The following is a 21,442-nucleotide window of genomic DNA, read 5'->3' on the forward strand; positions in this document are numbered from 1 at the left end:
AGCTGTCCTTGTCTGCATCCACATTGATGGATATTATAGCTGAGTATAAAATTATACATGGAAAACTTTTCTTCCCAGAATTCTTCAAGCAATATTTCATTATTTTAAGCACATTATTGGCTTCTGCTGAAGTATAGCTCCTCTTTCTCTCCCCCCTTCTCTTTACACACACACACACACACACACACACACACACACACACACGTAGGCAAGTGGATTTTGAAGTTGTAACTGCAGAGATTGGCTCAAACTAAAAAATGAATGTTTTCCAGGCATGTCAAAAGAGAAAATGAGAGGTTTTTAAGAAAGCAAACACAAGTGAAAGATTTTTTTGAGGGGAGATACTATATCTGTAATGTTCTTGGGCAGAAGGATGATACATACAGTGTGGGAATAAGCCGCAGATGCACTTATTCAAGGTGAGCTAGGCTGTAGCCCAGAGCATCCTCTGTGTGTGATGTAGCTGCTGGGGGCTGTGACTGTCCACACCTGGGCCGGGATTAAGGGGATGTGCAGCTGCCACATGCCTAATAAAAGCCAATTCCTCAGTGTTTATAACAGTGTTTTCCACTAGAAATACAATGCAAGTATGAGCTGACCATGTAATTAAAATTTCCTAATAATTATATTGATGAAGTCAAAAGAAACAGCTGAAGTTAGTATTAATAATACATTTTCTTAATGGAACATAGTCCACAGATGACCACTTCAACACAGACTCAGTATAAACTGTTAATGAAGGAGTTTGCTTTCCACACTCTTCTTGAAAACCTGGTGTGTGTTTTGCGTTACAACACACCTCACAATGAGAAAGCCACACTTCAAGTTCTTGTTTGCCACATATGCTGGCGGCTGCTATTTCAAATGGCTCTGATTTCGCAGGCTGAGGAATTTTAGTATTCTTTGTTCCTTCCACACCAGTTGTTAATGCATGTGGAGTCCTGGTGCTGAGTGGGTTTCATTTTCACTTGTGATGTAGATTCAATATATAGCTGCAGGTTCATGAGAAGGACTGATAAGAAAATGGGTCTGAAGTATACAAATCTGTGTCACAGTCTGATTGGAATTCCTCCTTTTACTTCTCAGCAATTGCTGAAGCAGATTTGAGCTGAATAGTATCAGAAAGTAGAGTCTATTTTTAAAATTAGTTTAGGCAAGAGATAAGAGTGAGCTAGCTCTTGATTAATCCAAAAAGGTTTCTCAAAAGGAACCTCATTTCAGATGCTGTCTTACTTTTGGAACAAATGACATTGGGGTCTAATGAATGAAGATTATGGAAAACTTTGAAGAAGGTGCAGATTAGCTGGTGGAGTAAGCAAAGAATTGGAAACAGCCTTGTGCATGTAAGACTCAAAAAGTATGAGCGAGGGGGTGCCTGTGTGGCTCAGTTGGTTAAGCGTCTGCCTTTGGCTCAGGCTGTGATCTCAGGTCCTGGGATCAAGCCCTGCATCAGGCTACCCACTCAGTGGGTAGCCTGCTTCCCTCTATCCCTCTTCCCCTCCCCCCATTCACTCATTCTGTCTGTCTCTCAACTAAATAAATAAAATCTTTTAAACAAAGCATGAACGAATAAAAATAAGACTCATTCTGGGGAAGGGGTGAGCTAGATTTAATTCTGGGGCCTACCCTCCCCATCTGTAAATGGTTACATATACTATGGTAAGATGTTCACAAGCCAGAAAGCAACACAGGGGACGTCTGGATCGAGCAGCTTAGTGCCAGAGGCCACTCTCAATATTTTGAAAAGATGCTCTTCTCAGTATTAGTATGAGGATTACGGGAAATGGCATATGCTAAGCACCTTGCAAATTTTTCTGCATGTAAAGAAGGCGAGTAAATCGGAGATGATGTAGCATCAGGTTATAGGCGCTGCAGTGCTACCTGGGAGCAGAACGTGCTCACGAGCTGTGTGCTGTATCTTTGGTCAAACTTATTTTCTCTCTCTGGTCTGAATCTCCTTCTCTGTGTCATAGTACCTATTTCATACACCCGTTGTAAAGATCAAGTGAAATAATCCAGGTAAAGCGCTTAGCAAAGAAACTGACATAGTGAAATTCTATAAACTTTAACTATTATAATTACTGCTCCTATCCCTTCTGCCTTCCAGTCTTGAAAGCAGCGTCAGATTTTGGAACTAAGGAATGAAGCCCAATAGCAATCTGAACATAAATTCATGTAAGTTACAGGATCTCAGTGCTGGTAGTTGTTAGGTTTTTATGCATCATTGATATTTGTTGGGATGAAAAAAATAAAAACTACCAGGCTGATTTAAGGAGAGAAATTGAATGAAGGGGAAGACCCAGATGGAGGGCAGATGAAGTGCCTACTGAAGGATCAGTCCATGTAGGAACAGGTCACTTCTATTTTACGGGTCCCTATTGAAACGCATTAGTAAGACAGAAATTACATAGACAACATGCACGCAGATACCCGAATGCTTATACATAGCATGACAATGTAGAAAATACAGATTTAGCAATATTCCAGATGTAAATTCTTTCTGGAGTCCTTGTTTTTCCTAAGGGAATCATCGATCAAACTCAATCTGAGTAAGTAGCAAGTAGAGTAGCATTTGTTATCAAATGATAGAAATTTCAGTTTGGTCACTTCAATGGTAAAGTTTAAAGAAAAATTTGTAATACTAATAGTGAAACCTCTAGCAATGACCAGGTAGCAAGCCCTGCTTACGTGCCTTACATATATTCTTGTATTTAATTTTTAAAGTAACCATTCAAGGTCTGTGTTTCCATTGGCCCCGTTTCTTACAGAGTCTCAGGCACCAAGGCATGAAGTGAATTTTCTGAGGTCGTGTCATAGCAAGTGGAAGAGGCATAATCCAAATGAGGGAATTTCATGCCATTTGTCCCCTCAGCGCCCCGCCCATTCCCTTCCAATTTTCAAGATAAATAAATGTCTTTAAAAGAATCTAAGTTTTAGTTTGGAAACAAACATTTGAGTTTGAATTAAACCTGGGAAGGGGCAGGGAGAACATGGTTTGTGCGGAGATGTGATATCAGGATGAGCAGCTGACTCGGTTTCCCCCGAGAGAGATAAAGGGGGGGGGGTGTTCAGTGTCCTCCTCTTCCCCCACCTGCTCCTACACACAGCAGAGGAAGATATCTCCCAGCCCCACAGGCCATTCAGAGGTTGTGTACCCAGAAAGGCGAAAAACAAAGACAGTCAGGTGCCAGGAGGGGAAAATGATTCTGGGCTCAGTAGCTTCTGTGGAGTGTTTAAGCCAAACACTCACCAAAACTGCCTTCTGGAAATGACTACCATGGGTTGCAAATGAAAAACTTTGTGTAAGCTTAGCTTAAGCAAACCTTAAGCCCGTAGAGGGCTGTTTGGCTGGAAGGCCTTTCTCATATTTTATTTTAAAGGCTAAATATGATTTGTGAGAGCTATTTCTTTGCGGAGTAAATCAACCTTGGAGAGAACAAAGCAGATAGTGGTCCTGCTCTGGGGAAGGGCTTTCTTTGGATTAAGTTGATGCAAACCTCTTTTCTTCTTTCTTCCTTGCAGCTTTAGATCCTTCACTAAAGCCCACCCCTCAACTGTCCTCCCAGGAATTCCCCCACCCTTGAGCAGAAAGGCAAGACTTGCTGCTGGGTGATGGGTTTGGTGTGGTGGCAAGGAGGAGGGGCTCTGGCTCCAAGCAGAGTCACCTTGGGAGGCAGTTTGAGGCAAGATACAAAAATATTTGAGAGGTAGTTGGCCAATAAGTATTCCTTCTTTATTTTCTATTTGCAGCCGATAGAATCTTTTAAGGTAACTATGAGATACTCAAGAAGGAAAGCGATGGGGAAGCAGAGAGAGCATGGCTAAACATTTTATTTAGATCAAATGTCCAGGGCAGGTGTCATATTATAAACTTTATGTACACTATTTTATATCATCCAAAATTTTGAGATTAATATTTATCATTTGTGATGAGGAATTGAATTCCCTAACATGGAGAATTGTTGAGAAGCGATCTATAAACCAGTAATAATAATAGCAAATGAATCATTATTGGATGCTAAGCTTCCATAAAACTCTAACCTTGTTTCTGTCTAAACATGTGCATTTAAGTTAAATATTCACCTAAATGTGTCAAAACACATTGTCAGTATTATGTGATGGTTTTAAAGAATACAGGATGTGACAGCTGTTATGCTGTTATTTTTTTTTTTTAAGAGTTGACTGATTTTATCCATTTTGGGACAGTTGCATTTTTCTTAGAAGAATGAGTGATCATTAGCAAGCCAAGATGCCATAAAGTAAAGAACCCCAGGAGTGGTCTCAGAATATCTTTAATAAAACAGGCTCATTAATGTATGCCTGTGGTTCCTGTGGAGCTGTCTCAAGCTGCAAATTTCTTTAATTGATAAGCCTCACATAACGTGACTGGAAATGACAATATGTCACTTTCTCGTGCTTTATGAAATGTCACTCAAGGTTTTTTAATTGCAGACATTCCACTGCTAGTGATGATCGGGTGAGAGAGAGAGGCTGGGGAAGATGTAGCTGGAGGGGAGGAGAAGGGAGAGAAGTCATGCTTTTTATGGGAGCCTATAAATTCTGTGATATTTAAAACACAGCTGTGTTTTTATCAGTTATGTTACAGAAATAACATAAAATGAATCTTAACTGATCTGTCATGTCAGGACCACGCATTACAAAGTAAGATTGAGTGGGACAATCTTCACATAAGAAACCTGGCTCCAAATTAAGTTTTAATGGCTTTAGACAATTTTGTTTTAAGTACTTTCTTGCACACTGTGCAATAAACATCTCTAATGTAAGTCTTACCAAAAGAGGGGAAAAAATATCCAGAGATATTGAAAATATATGTCAACATTAGATTATAGTAAATTTGGTTTACATGTTTTGCATTTCAGTCTGCTACAGGCTTTCTGCTAAGTGCCTTTTTTTTTTTTTACATTATCTCATTAAATACAATCTTGTAACAACTTGAAAGCATAATCAAAATTGCCTGTAAGCCAATTATTTTCCAATTTGTGGATTAATTTATAGTATTTCTCTGTGATTTTATTCCAGGTAACACATTCAGTTGTAGAGTTGAAAATGACTGTGCCAATATAAATACATTCCCAAGTAAATGCCATTCATGTGATAGGTAGTAATGGACATGCTTAATAGGAAGGACTTGATGACTCAAGCTCCTGTTTTATCATGTACTCGCTGGGACATCTTGGACAAGCTCTTTGCTTGTAAAGACCCTGGTTCTGAATCTGTTAAATTAGACTAATACTTAATCTCACAGGACTGGTAAGGATTACATAAGATGCTTAGAGCGCTCAGTACCAATAATTACTATTATTATTGTAAACATTATCATTGAAGAGCTAAGATGGAGGGAGAATAGGGACCAAAGGAGACCAACTCAAGCTCTGAAAGCTCTCAGGGTTTAAAGTCATAGAGCATATTACTTTATTTTTTAATTTTGCATGATTAGTGTTATAAACTTTTCAGCTTTAATCGATAGCATTTTATTCTCAATATCCTCAAAATTATACAAATTAATAGTTATTTCTCTCCCCGTAATTGAACATAATGAGTGTTTCCAATGTTTACTGCAGCACATAATGCTATAATTAGTGTCTCTGTACATATAGCATTGCTTTTGTTCTGTTTAATTCTTTCCCAAGGATAGAGTTCTAGGAATGTTGTTTATGCGTTGCACACTTGCTGAACAAATTTCTGCGCCGCAAGGAGTTTCTCCACGATTACTCTCAGTTTTGATGTTAGTATTTACTTTTAATTTGCTGAGAATTTAGTAGCATCAAAATGATGCCACAAAGTTGCCTTAATTGTCTTTTGATTTCTAATAGAACATGCCTGTTTGCTCTTTGTGTTCATTTATTCACTCCTTTGTTCTTTTATGAAACAGTTATAAAGGACCTACAAGTTTTCAGATACACTTATCAATCAGATCAGTAAAATTTTCCTATCAAGGACCAGATAGTAAATATTTTATGTCTTTCAAGCCATATCGTCTCTGTATCAGCTACTGTAGTCAGTCATTGTATAGAAAAGTTTCTGTAGATATTACCTAAACAAATAGGCATGGCAGTGTTTCAATAAAGCTTTATTTACAAAAACAGAGGGCCAAATGTGACCCACAAGCTATAGTTTGTGTACATTAGTTCTTGAAGCTGTAGCTACAAAATGAACAAAACAAGAAAAATCCCAGCTACCATGGAAATAATATTTTTCAGTGGGGATAGATAACATAGACACATAAAGAGATGAGTAAAAACAAATACATCAGATATTTAAAAGTAGTAAGTATTCATAGATGTTCTCACTAAGTGACATTTAACCAAGAGCTGTAGTGACCAGCTGCTTGGTTTGCCCAGGGCTGTCCCAATTTTAGCACCTGAAGTCCTATATCCTGGGAAGCCTCTGTCTTTGGAAAAACCACCATCGCTTGGACCGCTTATGGAGGTGAGAGAGTAGCCTTAGGGGAATATCAAGAGAATGGTCCAAATCAAGAAAACAGCCAGGGCTTTGGTCTGGAGACTAGCACACACAGCTAGAGAACAAGGGATAGCATAGCAGACAGTATGGCTAGGGCAGACTGGACAATGGTGTGCCTGGTAGGAAAGGAGGTTAAAGAAATGGTGGGAGGAGAGAGGTCCTGGAGGGTCCTGTGGTCTATAACATGGACACTAGCTTCTATTGTGAACAACATGGAATAGCATTAGTTTTGAGAAGTGACATCATCTCATTTAGAATTTAAGAGGATTACTTGGCTGCTCTGTTGAAGAGAATCTGTTGCGGGAAGGACAAAATCAGAGAACCTGTTAGGAAGGCATAGCAATATTCAAAGTGAGAAATGATGTTGTTTTGAGAGGTGATAGTGGCAGGGCGTACTGCAAGATGCAGTTGGATCAAGAACATAGTTTGAAGAAAGGGCCAGTAGAGTTCTATGACACTGTGCTCGTGGGATGTGAAAGAAATAGAAGAGTCACGGGTAATGCCAAGGCCTTTTTACTGAGCCGCTGGAAGAGTGGAGCTGCCATCTATTTAAATGGAGGAGATGGTGAAATTTCAGATTTGGAAAGGGAAGGATCAGGAGTATGACTTGGGGGTAAGTCTGGAATGCTGTTTAGACATCCATATGGATGCATCATGGAGGCAGTTGGATACATAAAACTAAATTCAGGAAAGAGATCTGCAATTGAACCACAAATTTGAGAACTGTCAGCATACAGATTGTATTTAAATCCATGCAACTGAGCCTAGATGAGACCAATAAGGGAATGAACATAGTCAGGGAGGAGCAAGTTCTAACAATGGAAACTTGGACGTTGCACTAAGGATTGGAGGGTGACATGAAACAAGGTGAGGCTGAGTATAAATGGCCAATAAGGTCAGAACAAACATGAGAAGAGTAGTTCATAAAACTCCTGGTGAATAAATCGTGTGTACGCATTGCACCAGTGTCATTTTTTTTTTAAAGATTTTATTTATTTGACAGAGATAGAGACAGCCAGCGAGAGAGGGAACACAAGCAGGAGGAGTGGGAGAGGAAGAAGCAGGCTCACAGCGGAGGAGCCTGATGTGGGGCTCGATCCCACAACGCCGGGATCACGCCCTGAGCCGAAGGCAGACGCTTAACCGCTGTGCCACCCAGGAGCCCCGCACCAGTGTCATTTTTATTATAGCATATATGTAAGATGTAATCACTGGTAGAAAATCAGAGAAGAGATCACTCCCTACTGTTTTTGCAAACTTCCGTGAATTTGCAATTATTTCAAAGCTTAAAAAATAGTTTTAAAAGCCTAGTGAAAAAAAAAAGATTCCAAGGAAGAGGAAATGGAAAACCGTCCACCGTTGTTGAGAGCTCGTGTGACATGAGAACTGACTGTAGGATTTATTGGCACTACTCCTTGAGAAGAGCAGCTGCAGTGGGCCAGGAAGGACAAAATAAAGACTCAAGTAGGTTCAAGAGAGGACGGGAAAAAATTAAAGATTGCAATTATAGACATTTTTTTGAAATGTGTTCCTGGGAAAGGGATTTTTTTTTTTCAAATTAGTACTAGAGATGTGTGTGCGGTCTGGAAGTAGATGTGGACTTGAGGTGTAGTTGCTTCAAAACATTGGGGTAAATTGTAACATGTTTGTATGCTAAGGATAATTCTCCAATAAAAAAGGAAAATGATCATTTTGAGAAAGGAGAGAGTGGTGAAGTTTGGCTTAGAAACTTGAACGGGGATAAAAGCAAGAACACAAACAGGTGTTAACCCTAGGTAGGACTCTTTCTGGTGTATACAGGATGGATATTTTATGAGCAAAAGTACAGAGAGGTGATAAAATAGGGTGTTCATAGATTATAAAATTTCTTTAGATTTGTTTTGTTTTTAGTAAACAGGGAACAAAATCATTACATGTGGGTAAGGATATGGCGGGGCATCTTGGCAGGTTAAGGATGAAGGAACTCTGAAATGGCCATCCCCCAAAAGGAAGACTAAAAACTGATGGAAATAAAGTAAGGATGCCATCTTTAAAGGTCAGCATGGATTTGGCCATCAATTTAAAGTTAGACCCGCCTGCGTATTTCTGGTTTTGTTTGTTCTCCAGCCATATTTAACTACATGTGAATAAATGTGGATTTGGCCTAAGTTTGAATCTAAGGTCCTGACATTGGACTTACAGCAAGGACAAGGGAGTGACATATAATGGCCATGAAATCTAAGAATGGCAAGGTGAGACATGAGGACATGAAGGAATAAAAGTGCAAAGTGGCAAGATCAGGGAACTCTAAGGTCTAATGGAGCCAAAGAATTGTTGAAGTCAAGGTGTTTGGGAAAATGGGGTTCTGATCACAGGTTACTTCAAGTGCAGCTCTGGAAAATCATCTGGTATCGTGGTGAAAAGATGAAAGGCAAGGTTGGGACAAAGAGCTGGTTTGGAGCTGGGGCTGGAGGAGAGGGAGTGAATGAACTGAGAAGCCAGTCTTCAAAAGACTGTCCAGCATTCATATGGCAATCAAGAATTAGGCCAAGCATGGAGTTGGAGAAAATGGCAGTGTGCCAAGGATAAAAATCTTCAAGGAATAATGGGGATGCCCCGGGGATTTTGTAGATGACTAGAGGAAGATGTTGGATTCTGGGGACCAGATCCTCAAAGCTGGGGCACTTTAGGGAGGAAAAAACAAAGTATCTGGAAATAGTAATGAGATGTACATAGTTGAAACATCATCCATTGCCAGGGCTGGCAGTACTTGGGCTGTGGAAGCAAACACTGATCATGTTGGAGCCCTTCATGAGGCACCATCTCAGAAGACATCCGGTTTCCATTACAGAAAGAGGGGCTGCCTCAGAATGGTTGAAATGTGGGAGCTTTTTCTGATAGTTGACTTTGAGTTTTGGAGGACCTAGTGGAAGGGTCAAGAGCTTGGGAGGGGTAGGAGGCCAGACACATGAGATGCACAGATCTTTCAGGGGTTGTGGGGTGGTGAGGTGACCAGGAGACCACTGTTTCTTGCAGTGACCATATACAAGGATAAAGGATTTGAAATGATAATCTCCTGATGGTCTCAGATATAACAGAAGTGGTGGTGTCTATAAAAACATTACAAGTAGATTTGGGGCCGTCTTCCATTCCAGGCCCTAGAGCAGCGGAAGGCTGGGGAAGGTAGTTGTTTCTTGACCTTCAGCTCTTCGTGACTCTCTCTCCCTCTGGAGCCACGCCTTCCTCCAGGGGAAAGCAGCAAGTGGATTTGGGAAGTACAGTCTTACCCAAAGCTGTGTAACTTTTAAAACTTAATGAGAAAATGTTCAAAAATAACTTAATGAACTATCATTGACAATTGCTGTGTGCCAAGTGGGAGGATATAGTCATAGCCATGTTTATGGAGCAGGCAGTATTTGCCTGCATTGTTCTAGCACTTTACAGATAATCATGCATTTGCCCTCATGTCAGCACTGCGAATCAGTGAGTATCAATGGAGAGATACCATTTAGTATCTCCATTTCCAGGTATGTAAACTGAGGCACAGAGAAGGGAAGAACTTGTCACACAAAAGCCAGTGCGAGAACTCAGTTCAGACCGGCACTGGTGTTCTACACAGCCTTAGGCAGAGTCCATTAGAGACTATCTCCTAGTATTAGAAATTGAGCATTATGTGTGCATTTATGTGTGTATTCTTTTTTCTTTCCTGGATAATTGTCCCTACAGTTTTAAAATTGAGAAGAGACTACCCATCTGGTTGTAGACCCTGCATTTTATAAGTTTAATATTGAAATTCAGGAATTTCCTAAAGCAGTCTTACAAATGTTTGGTAAGCACATCCGTGGTCTTGTGGTTTGGATACATCCTGCTTTAATGATTTATCCGTTGTTAAACTTTTAGGTGGTTTCCATTTTTCTTTATGATAACTATGGCGAGGTATGTCTCTAAATAATATTTTATTCTGTATTTTGAATTATGCCCTTAAGATATATTCCTAGCAACATTTATACCCAGGCAAGGCATATAATAATTTTAGACTTTAGAATGAAACTTTGTGGAAGTTTGGAAATTCCTCAGGGGAAAGAGCGCTCTGATTTCTGCTTACAATCAGAGTATTTTCCCCACTTCCAGAAATCAGTAGATTCAAACACATCTTTTATTAAAAACCTTATCTTCTTCTTGGATTAAGTTGATGGCACTCAAACTCCTTTGAGCTGTAGAAGCTTCTTTTCAAATGAAAGATTTTGTGAACCCTCAATATAGGAAATTGATTTAAAGAAATAATTTCCCTGATTGAAATTTGTCATGGGAGCCAAAGCCCATTGGCTGAACTCTGTTTTGCTACTGGCAACCTTTACACAGACATCCTAGGAGCACAATTTGTAAACTAATGAAGTGACTCAGCACTGATACTCATTATTTCGTTGAAAAAAATATTTGTTGTATGCGCATTTTTACAGTCAGATATGTACCTGGCATTTTGAACCTTACTTCATTTTCTTTCTGAATATTGGACTAAAAAGAAAGAAAGAAAATAAAAAAGAGAGGCAGGAGGCAATGGGAATATAAATAGCATTTATTAAAGCAGATCCCCCAGTTTTCAGCTTCCAAATAAATCGCCCTGGTATAGCAAAATTAATATTAAAGTAAAATTTTGATGTATTTTATTCATATTAATATCCATGGAGCTTACATTATATTGTTACTCTATTATTTAAATATTAAATAACTTAGTTTAACGGTTACTTATCTGTTTTAATACATTTTCCTTTGTGTGGATGATTTCTAAGTTTACATCAGATGGTTAACTATGGGACTTGAAATCATTTTTCCAGGTACCAGGAAGCTTGCTCTTGGTCTCCTTAATGTTTTGCTTTGATTTATTTGCTTTCTCTGCCTGCCTTGACTCTTCTTGAAATTTCCCTGCTGCTCTGCTGAGTATAAAACGAACATCCCTGGTCTTGCGGTTTAGCTACTTGCCGAAAACAAACAAAGCAAAATAAGCATACCAACCAAAGCCCTCATGGATTGTACAGTGATAAAACTTTCTTGGCAATTAATTTTTGTCTGAAATATCTTTACTCAGAGGCTTGCTTCTTCAGTTTTTAGAGAAGATTGTTTAAACCTTATACTTGAAAAAGCCACCTATTTCTAGAACTAAGCATACTCTCTACTACTAGTCTTAGAAATACTGTAGCTGGATGCCACACGTAGCCCCAGAAATACGTTTTGTTGGGAGTCCCATCACACTAAAGGTAACTGGATGCCGGAGCATCGTAACTGCTACAATGCTGGAATCATCGCTCAGTGAGAGGGAAGAAAGAGAGTTCACTGAGTTTCAGGTTGCCTTCTAGGAACAGGGACACTAGTCCGAAGACAGGCCCATAAAGCTTAAAGGTCAATGCTTTGCAGTTAGCAAAGTGCTGAGAAGTAAACCAGAGCAGGATGAGGACACAGGTGACCAAAAGCGGGTGCTGGTGGACGTTCAGTGGTCAGAGAAGGTGGGCCCAGGAAGGGGAGACCTGTCTCAGGCAGAGCGAGGAATGCAAAGGCTCTGGGGCAGAAATGCACTTGGCTCTGCCCCCAGGGGGCAGCCTGGTTAGAACAGACTGTGGCAAAGGGAGGGCTGACAGAGGGGCACAGTGCAGGTGGGGCGAGCACTGAGAACTGGGGGACAGTGGGTCAGATCACACAGCACATTGATTTCATTCTAATTGGTCGTAGAAATGTAATGGTTTCAAGCAGAAAATGTTAAGATTCACGTTAAATTTTAAAAGAATCTATCTGGCTGATTTGAGTGGAACAGATTACAGAGAAAGGATGAAGGCAAGAAGATGGGTTAGTTCTGAGTACTGTTGCATGTGTGTGCATGTGAGTGTGTGTGTGTCCATGTGTGTATGTGTGTAAATGGTAATAAGAGATGATTCCAAAAGTCTGTGGATGTAAGTTTTTTCTAAATCTGGTTAGTAATCTCTAGTTTTGAGACTCCTGTGTGTAATTTTCAAATAAAGCACTTATATTTAGCATTTTATTTATTAATAATTAGAGATAAAATATTAGTGTTTAATTACTATTTTTTGCATTGTTACTAGTTTTTATACGATGGGCAAAGCCTGTCTTGTGAAAACACCTCAGAAATTACAAACTTACGTATTTGAAAAGTGTAATTCGTCATATAAAAGAATGTAAGTTACATCTGTCACACACACATACTTTCCATCAAAATACTAATCCTAAAGTTAAAGATACGTTAAAATGAGGGCAATAAATCCATTATACTGTTATTGATTATTTTGGTTTTCCTAGAGGTAAAATATTTTAATTTAGAAAATTATTCCTAATTAAGCTTATTTACTTAGGCTTATTCTTAGTGAGAAAAATCATTTGATGTGTATCAAAAATGAGACCATTTTCAATTATTATTGCATCTACTCTAATTCTTTTATATTATTTTATATAAGCATATTATTTAAGGGAGAAGGCCATGTATGTTTCCCCTGTATTTTAATGCATTTAAGTAAACCACATACTAATTGATTATTAATTTTGACTCAAGGAAAGAATACTACATAGCATTTTAATGGCTTTAATTTGTCCTATTTAATTTCTCCTGTTCTATATAGTACCACCGAAAAGACCCCCAAAAAGCACTAATTAAATTCATCTAAGTAAATGGTTCTCAACAAGGGACAATTTTGTCTCCCAAAGAACATTTGGCAATGTCTGCAGACATTTTTTGTCAACACCATTGGGGATGTTTCTAGCACTTAGTGGGCAGAGACTAGCATGCCTACCAAGTGTGCCACAGTGAAAAGGACACCCTCTGTGAACAAAGAATTACATGGCCCAGAATGTCAACAGTGGTGAGGTTGAGAAGCCATGACACGGTGTTATCTCTTAGTGATAATTTAAAAATGGAAATTGCTTTCTCCTGGTTGCTATTTATTACAGGAGATACCATTAATAATGAGATACAGGTGTATCCTCGAAAAGCAGAGTCTTCATTCATGCGTATTTCCCAAGGAAATGCCTGGAGATGCATTATGAACGAATATTTTGTAACGGTGGGTATCTCAGATTTCCGTATGTTTCTCTTGGAAATTGGTGATGTAATCAAACATCAGGACAGGGATACATGACACTGTGTCTCTGTGTGTTTCTTGGAGCCATTCAACTGCGAGAATGTCTTTGAAAGTCTGAACAAACCGTGTGGCTGGTCCCGCTACATTACTCTCCTGTTACAAATGACAACAAAATGAAATCAACAAGCAGGTATTGAGCTACGGTACAGTCTGTGTCCTAAGGCTGTAAGACAAGCTGAGGTAACTCATTGTCTTAGCACAATGGGAAGACCATAGATAAAGGACTGCTTCACCCTCAGGCTTCATCAAGATAACAGCAGTTTCTCTAGGAAAGTCCAGTTTCCTTTCATATAATTTTGGAGTACTTTTTATATATAGTAGGATACAAAAGTAAATATAAAATGGTACATGATTTTGAAAATTAGTTTGAGCTCTTCAGGAAAATAAAGAGATTTATTGTGAGGAATGTGCTGATGCCATTGTGGAGACTATGTCCAGCCTGAGTTCCGGGAGAGCAGGTGGTGTACGTTCCTCCCGGAATCCAAGCCAGAAGACAGAGAAGATGGATGTCTCAGCTCCAAGACAGGCAGGCAGAGAGCCTCTTCTCCCTTCTTCAGCCTTTTGTTCTATTCAGGCCCTTAATGGATAGGGTGAGGCCTCTCGCATTGCGCATTGCATAGAGCAATCTGCTTTACTGTCTCTGCAAATTCAAATGTTAATCTCTTCTGAAAGCTCCCCTACAGATCTCCCCAGAGTAAAATCCAGCTGAGTATCTGGGGTCCCTATGGCCCAGTCACATTGAACATAAATTCACCATCATACATATGCTTTCCTGGCTTATGTCCCATGAGTGCAGAGGCTCTGAGGTCCAGACTGAGGTGCAACCAATTTAATTGGGAGGTGATTCAGGAAGCAGAGAGAGGTAGTAGGAAGTGAGGCAGGGAAGTGATTTTTTTTAAAGATTTGTAGAGTGTGAGTGCATGAGTGGGGGGGGGCGCAGAGGGAGAGGGAAAGAGAGAATCCCAAGCAGACCCCCACTGAGCACAGAGCCCAACTCCAGCTGATCTCATGACCCTGAGATCATGACCTGATCAGAAACCAAGAGTCAGAGGCTTAACTGACTGAGCCACCCAGGCACCCCTGGAAAGCGATGTTAAAGTGTTGATGTGTACATACCTTAATACTGGTCAATTTGTTTGCTTTTATGTAAAGCAGAACTTATGCTTCTCTTAATGTTTTGCAATAATGTTTTTACCGATTAATGTTAATGTACCCGGTTGATCTTACTGATACTTCCTGACTTTCTTAACATCTTCCAGATGTGTGTTTTTCTTGAACAACCAGAATGTTACTTTTGACAACTGAAATAGGAATAGCAACGATAATTTCTCATACAGATTGAAAGGATTCAATAAATGGTCCAGATAAAGGACTCAGTACAGAATATCATGCACCTAAAGGGTACTCAATAAACGTAAGACCCCAAATTGAGTAACTTGCCAAAGATACGAACATCCTATGTATTATCCCTCGTGTATATTATCAAATTGCCCCCAAATCTCATATCAACATACATAGCAATATACAGGAGCAAAGAATGATGTCAATTTTACCCTTAGCTATTTTCCTCTTTTAAAAAAATGTATTTTAAAACTATTTCACCATTGTTTTAAATTTAGTGTCTGATAATGAGAAGTTAAACTTCCTGTGTTTAGAAGTTTTCTGAAATTCATTCTTGTTTAAATTGTCATTTATAATCTTTTTTTCATCAATCTTTGTGTATTAAAAATGTGAGTCAAATAAGTATAGATGACACTCTTTGCTATGCTGCAAAATTTTTCATGGCCTTGTTTTTTATTTTGAATTTTATTTTTATAGATTTTGAAAAGAATTTCCTTATATAGGTAGGTTCATTTATTGCAATCTTCCTTAAGTTTTAATAACGTACTTTCTGTTTAGTTAATATATTGTGTGACAATACAGTGTATTCTGCTAATTTACCTATTTTATACATTCAAACATTTTAATTGATGCAATTAATATATATTTACTATTAGGCTGTTTCTAAATGATTTTTTCAAATTTCTCTTTTCCCAGTCACTTTGTTAATACACTCTTCTCCCATCACTGATGATGATCATTTTATCATATCCTGAATCCCCTTATATATTTGGGTCCTCCTAAAACCTGGCATTATGAGAAGAGAGGCTCCCATTTCGACTTAGCAAAATCTTTATCATTAAGTGATATTTTAGAAGAGGGCAGTTTAATATCTTTTGCAGCCGTACCAGAAGTTCACAACTAATATGATTTCCAAAATTAATGAATTAAAATTAAATAAACTTTCCAAGGCAAAATGTGCTTTGGAAGATGTTTACTTGTTGTTTATATAATTATTCTACAGATAGATTTTTATAAATCTGATAATAAAACAATTTCTTTTTAAAAACATTTGCCAATCCAATATGGTAGTTATGTTACCCTTCCTTAAATGCTTTTATGTGTACATTTGGGTAAAATGTTAGAGTTTAGAAAAAAAAATCTCTTACAAAAACAGGAAAGAAAATAGAGTTAAAATATTCTATTAGAGAAATATTTGAAGCACCATTGCAATTGCTTTTAAATATCCCTCCACACATAAATATACAGACACTTTTATGTTTTTACCATACTCTGTACTCAAGACAGTTTTCTGTGGTTTACGTTTTTTATCCAGTGAGTGACATGAAGTATTTTTTTTTCATGTGCTTAATTCCGAATTCTGCAAGATTTCAATCAGATTATCTAAACAGCATTTTGTAACATTTTATGTGAAATGCTGCATTAAGAAATCATGATACATCCTGCATGTATTTAGCCTGACATAATTTAAACTGTTACACATTTTTAAATATCCTATGGGCATTAAAATGTCTATCAGAGAAAACACAATGGCAATTGCAGGTTTAGGATATATATTTTTTTCTCTCTCCAAATTTATTTTTTAACTTTATTTCCATTTTCTATTCTTTGTCTTCCTTGTATCATCGACTCCTATTTCCAGCAAAGTTGCCATAAAATCGTACCACTTGTCCACTCCCAGAGTGGCCTGTCAGTCCTCTGGAATTAGTGAGCATGGCCCTCACTCATCAGCCCCTTGCCTTCTAGTCTTCCATGCTCTGCTCAAGCTATCACCTGCAGTCCTGGGAAAATCTACATACTTTCTGTCTAAGCGTTGAGGTTCATTGCTATCAAAAATGAGATGTGGGGGGCGCCTGGGTGGCACAGAGGTTGAGCATCTGCCTTCGGCTCAGGGCGTGATCCCGGCGTTATGGGATCGAGCCCCACATCAGGCTCCTCCACTATGAGCCTGCTTCTTCCTCTCCCACTCCCCCTGCTTGTGTTCCCTCTCTCGCTGGCTGTCTCTATCTCTGTCAAATAAATAAATAAAATCTTAAAAAAAAAAAAGAGATGTGGAAGTGACAAGGGAGGTTATTCAGTTCCACCCGCTCTCATGTCACATGGGAAAGGAATGCATCCCTGAGAGGAAAGGCCCTGTGACCGGGGCTTATATCAGTGGGTAGGCACCAATGCAGCTCCATCAGCTGTGGAAATATTAAAATATTCCCACAGCAGTTAATGTAGATCCACTTCCTGGAGTCCCTGGGGCAACCATGTCACTCCAGCTTCATAGACTTTCTACAGCTCATCAGACTCTCCAACAGGGAAACAACTAGAGGATTAGAGGCCCAGAGCGGGGGGCTCCAGAGCCCAGCTGTAGGCCTACTGCTGACACCCGCTGTGTGTCTGCTGGTGGCTGCTCTTGTCCGACTGGTGCAGTATCACTTCTGTCTGGAGAAGGTTGCCAACGTACTTTCCCAGAAGAAACTAGCATGCTTCTTTCTATTCACTCTCGTTCTATATTTCTATTATGTTATACGTATAAATACACCTGTTTGAAAGTCTTTTAAATCATACATAGTGCTCCAGTGTTTAGGACACCATTTCAAAAACTCGGTATGGTTTGATATGAGTTTTCCCCCGCTCTGTCACTTTGGAAGGGGGGGCTGTTCGCCACCGAGTTGAATTACAAAGCATTTATGCAGTCTCGACTATCGTAGTTAAATTAATGCCTTTCATGCCATCAGCCAGTCACAGCACTGGATTTGATAACTTTTAAATCCACTCATTTATGATATTTTATCTTTTTATGTAAGAGTGCTGTAACTCTTTTGTGTTATACTGAGGTGACTTTTGCAGCATATGATACAGTTAGAGAAGTAAAACCAATGTATTAAATAGAATTGCACTATGTGTATTAACGATCTTACATGTATATATGATAAGTTCATTTATGAAAAACTATATTACCACAGAGGGGTCAGTATAGTAAGTGAACAATATAGTTTGCATACTCAGTCGCTTTATTAGTAGCCAATGTAAATATTTGTCCCGCTTGATCTTGTCCCTTCACAGAAGCTGCTAAAGGCAAATTCCCGGGGCACCTGGGTGGCACAGCGGTTAAGCGGCTGCCTTTGGCTCAGGGCGTGATCCCGGCGTTCTGGGATCGAGCCCCACATCAGGCTCCTGCAATGGGAGCCTGCTTCTTCCTCTCCCACTCCCCCTGCTGTGTTCCCTCTCTCGCTGGCTGTCTCTATCTCTCTCTCTCTCAAATAAATAAATAAAATCTTTAAAAATAAATAAATAAAATAAAGGCAAATTCCCCCAACTTGGCGACAGGCTGACTTCATACATCACTCCTGTTGCAACACCAACACCCATAAAAGTTAAATACGCTCTTAGGGTAGAAATTATCCGATGGGAAAAAAGGAAGGAGGGGGGAAGAAAGAAGGATACCCATAGACAGATCTTAAAATAAGTATTTTACTTATTTACCTGTGTTACAGTTTCCTATGTACATAGCGTTTTGTAATAGAGGATATAAAGTCACTAATATGTATGTTTTACTCTATGGAAAACTCTGCAAGATCTGCTTCTCCTCAAGCTAATATTTTAATGCTAATTTATATTTTCAATGCGTTTTGGCATCCCTGACCTTTTACTTGCCACTTTCCAAGTTATTCCACTTTAAGTTTTTCATGCAGCTATTTCCCACTCAGAAGGTTTTTATGAATTGATGTGTCTCTGTTATCATATTAGTCAAGAACTTATCTGAAATTCAAAACCAAATATACATTCCAAACTCTATAGAAAAAAAATAGGGTGATGACTACTTTTAAGAGCACTGTAATTTTCAAAGCCAGGTATCAGTGAATTAACAAAAGATGGCTACATTTAAATCTCGAGATGTTTCTGAATTACCTCCATCTTGTAAGATTCAGAGAAAATCTTTGAAAATTTTGTTAAGCTGTCTGTGAATGTCAGATCTATGGCAATACACAGTCCAGATGTTAGAAAAGCCACGATTTCTCTCTCTTCTATAGTGAAAATTCAGCTAATAATGCAGTGTAATTGTTTAGACTTTTGTAAGTTTTTCCGCAGAACTAAATTGATAAATCAGAAGAAAACCTTTGTCATAGTGAGAATATCAATTTTGAGTTCAGAAACTATCGGTTACTGGTCAAGAGGGGTTCTCTGTAGTTGCACTTGTGTTGGAGGCTGTCTGGAAACCTGATTGCCTTTTGTTTCTGCTCCTTCCAGCCGAGGGCGCCTGTGGAGGGACCCTGCGGGGAACCAGCAGCACCATCTCCAGCCCCCACTTCCCCTCAGAGTACGGGAACAATGCCGACTGCACCTGGACCATCCTGGCTGAGCCGGGGGACACCATCGCCTTAGTCTTCACCGACTTTCAACTAGAGGAAGGATACGATTTCTTAGAGATCAGTGGAACAGAAGCACCATCTATATGGTAAGTGCTGGGGAAGAAACGTGTTTCCCCCACATCCAACAATAGGCTTTGTAGCTGGCTGCCTTTTGAGATTCATTGGCAAAGGTAAGTAAGTATCCGTTTCTTGCTTTGCTATTTTGACCACTAACAAGGTTGTTTATATTGTGACTAATTTCACACGTCCAAGATATCTTTGTGCTGGTCTTTGGAGCTGGGGAAGTTATCTGCACATGGGCACAGGCACTTCACATGCCCTCGTTTTGGACTCTTGTAAAGCAACACAGAGATGGTAACTGAGCCGGCTAAGTTAATTTTCGGATTTGCTCTGGAGCTGATTCAATGCAAGCAGATATTTTTAGACTATGGCACTTTGAAAATGCTGTGTTACCAATCGTGTGTCTAGGCTGCTGCAGATACAGGATAGCGTATTAATTTTCCTCCCTGAGGACGCTGCACCTGTGAGGGTCCGAGGCAAACCATAAATACTGATCCAACATGGATAGAAAATTGAGGATCACTTCTCTGGCGTGTGTGCTAGTAGAGACAGAAGAAAAGTGGGTCTAATCAGTAGTGGATTTAGATCTATGTCTTGGTGGCAAGAGCAGCATTAATTGTGTCTGTTAAGAGGGAGAATTCGAAGAATAGATGTCTGAGGACTTTATATCTCAAATCATGTTATTTGTTGTGAATTGAACTGGCTTTGTTTTAGTTATTTCACTTCTTAGTATTTTAAAAGTCCTACCAGTTCTCTGCTTCAGATTTTGAATGGTAAGCTAGTGGTAAGCTAAATATATGTGTGTTTACATTAGGTGTAATTCAGAGGAGATGTTAGCCATGTATGCATTGGTAGAGGAGAATATGAAATGAGTGATTGTGAAGATTTCGATGGGTTTGAGTTTGCATTTCAGGATAAAGGCTAAAGGATAAAAAAAATATCAAACCTGAAACATGTTATAAAATTAGACCGCCTGCCTTAAACCAATTATTGAAATGGAAATTTATTTTCTAAGGATCAAGACACAAAGCAGAGGTTCATATTAATGGGTAGAATCTTTTCCTTACTTTAGTTATGTTGTGATTATATTAGATGTTACCTCAATTAAGAGAAAAATAGCCACTGCTTCTCGCTCTTTGCTTTATATTTGCGTCATCTGAAGCAATACGCTTAGACTGAGCAAGTTTACCTGTTTGTTTATTTTGTATTACACAATTTTCAACACTCAAGAATTTGTTGAGAGTATCTGACTCACTCTGTGTAACATCAGAGTTAGTGGAAACAAGTTGTAAACGTAAAGCTGGATGTCCTGGGTTCTCCTCTAAGTTCTGCCAAGTTCTGCCTTGTGACCTTGGACAAATCACATAACGGTTTATATAACATAGGGGAGCTACTAAATCAACTTTTAAGTTCATTCATTAAATATCTATTGCGTACATACTCTCTGTCAGTCACTATAAGAAATTCAGGGATGTAACACTTCTAGCTTTAAAACGGAATTGTTTGGATTGCAATAGAAAATATACAGTGAGTGATTCTCAGAAACTATATGATTAATGGAAAAGGTCTTATTTATGACAGAGTCTAGAAATCGTGGGTATGGACCAACCACATTGCTGCTAAGATGTGAGGCTAGGAAAGAGACGAAAAAAGTGAGGCATCTTTGACAATAACTTTAGAACTCATGGTCGGGACAGCTTTTGCCAAACAGACTTCGTTTACGTAAGAGGAAACGTGGAGGTGCAGATGTCTGTGTCAAGGTCTGAAATAAAAATAGGGCATGTGAAATCAGAAGGAGACACAACTTTCCAAAAGGGTTTCTGGCTCATACGAACACACTGTGACTTACCACTGAAAGGCAAAAGCTCGTTCGTTTCATGTTTTGTAAAAGATGGCAGCAGGAGCTGGAGGATGTCGTATGACTCCTTGTTCATTTTTTCTTTGCTTATCTCTATCAGTTTCTCTCACACACTCTTCTCCTCTCTGCCGAATCTCTGTGTTGTTCCCCTGGTACTTGTCCCCAGCTACTTCAATACCAGACTCCGAAAAGTGTGTGAGGATGGGGTCACAGATGAG

The 21,442-nt window shown here is 39.1% G+C and overlaps 1 protein-coding gene across 1 annotated transcript in view; it reads left to right on the forward strand.

Annotated features, from left to right (window-relative positions):
* Positions 1 to 21,442, forward strand: part of CSMD1 (CUB and Sushi multiple domains 1) — a 1,039,667-nt gene that overhangs the window by 34,500 nt on the left and 983,725 nt on the right. Inside the window, exon 3 of the mRNA XM_087856321.1 lies at positions 19,185 to 19,392. Coding sequence (XP_087712447.1) covers positions 19,185 to 19,392 — 208 coding nt within the window. The remainder of the gene's footprint in view (positions 1 to 19,184; positions 19,393 to 21,442) is intronic.

The sequence above is a fragment of the Ursus americanus genome, chromosome 27, assembly GCF_024610735.1.
Source record: "Ursus americanus isolate L20-20 chromosome 27, mUrsAme1.1.p, whole genome shotgun sequence".
NCBI lineage: Eukaryota > Metazoa > Chordata > Mammalia > Carnivora > Ursidae > Ursus > Ursus americanus.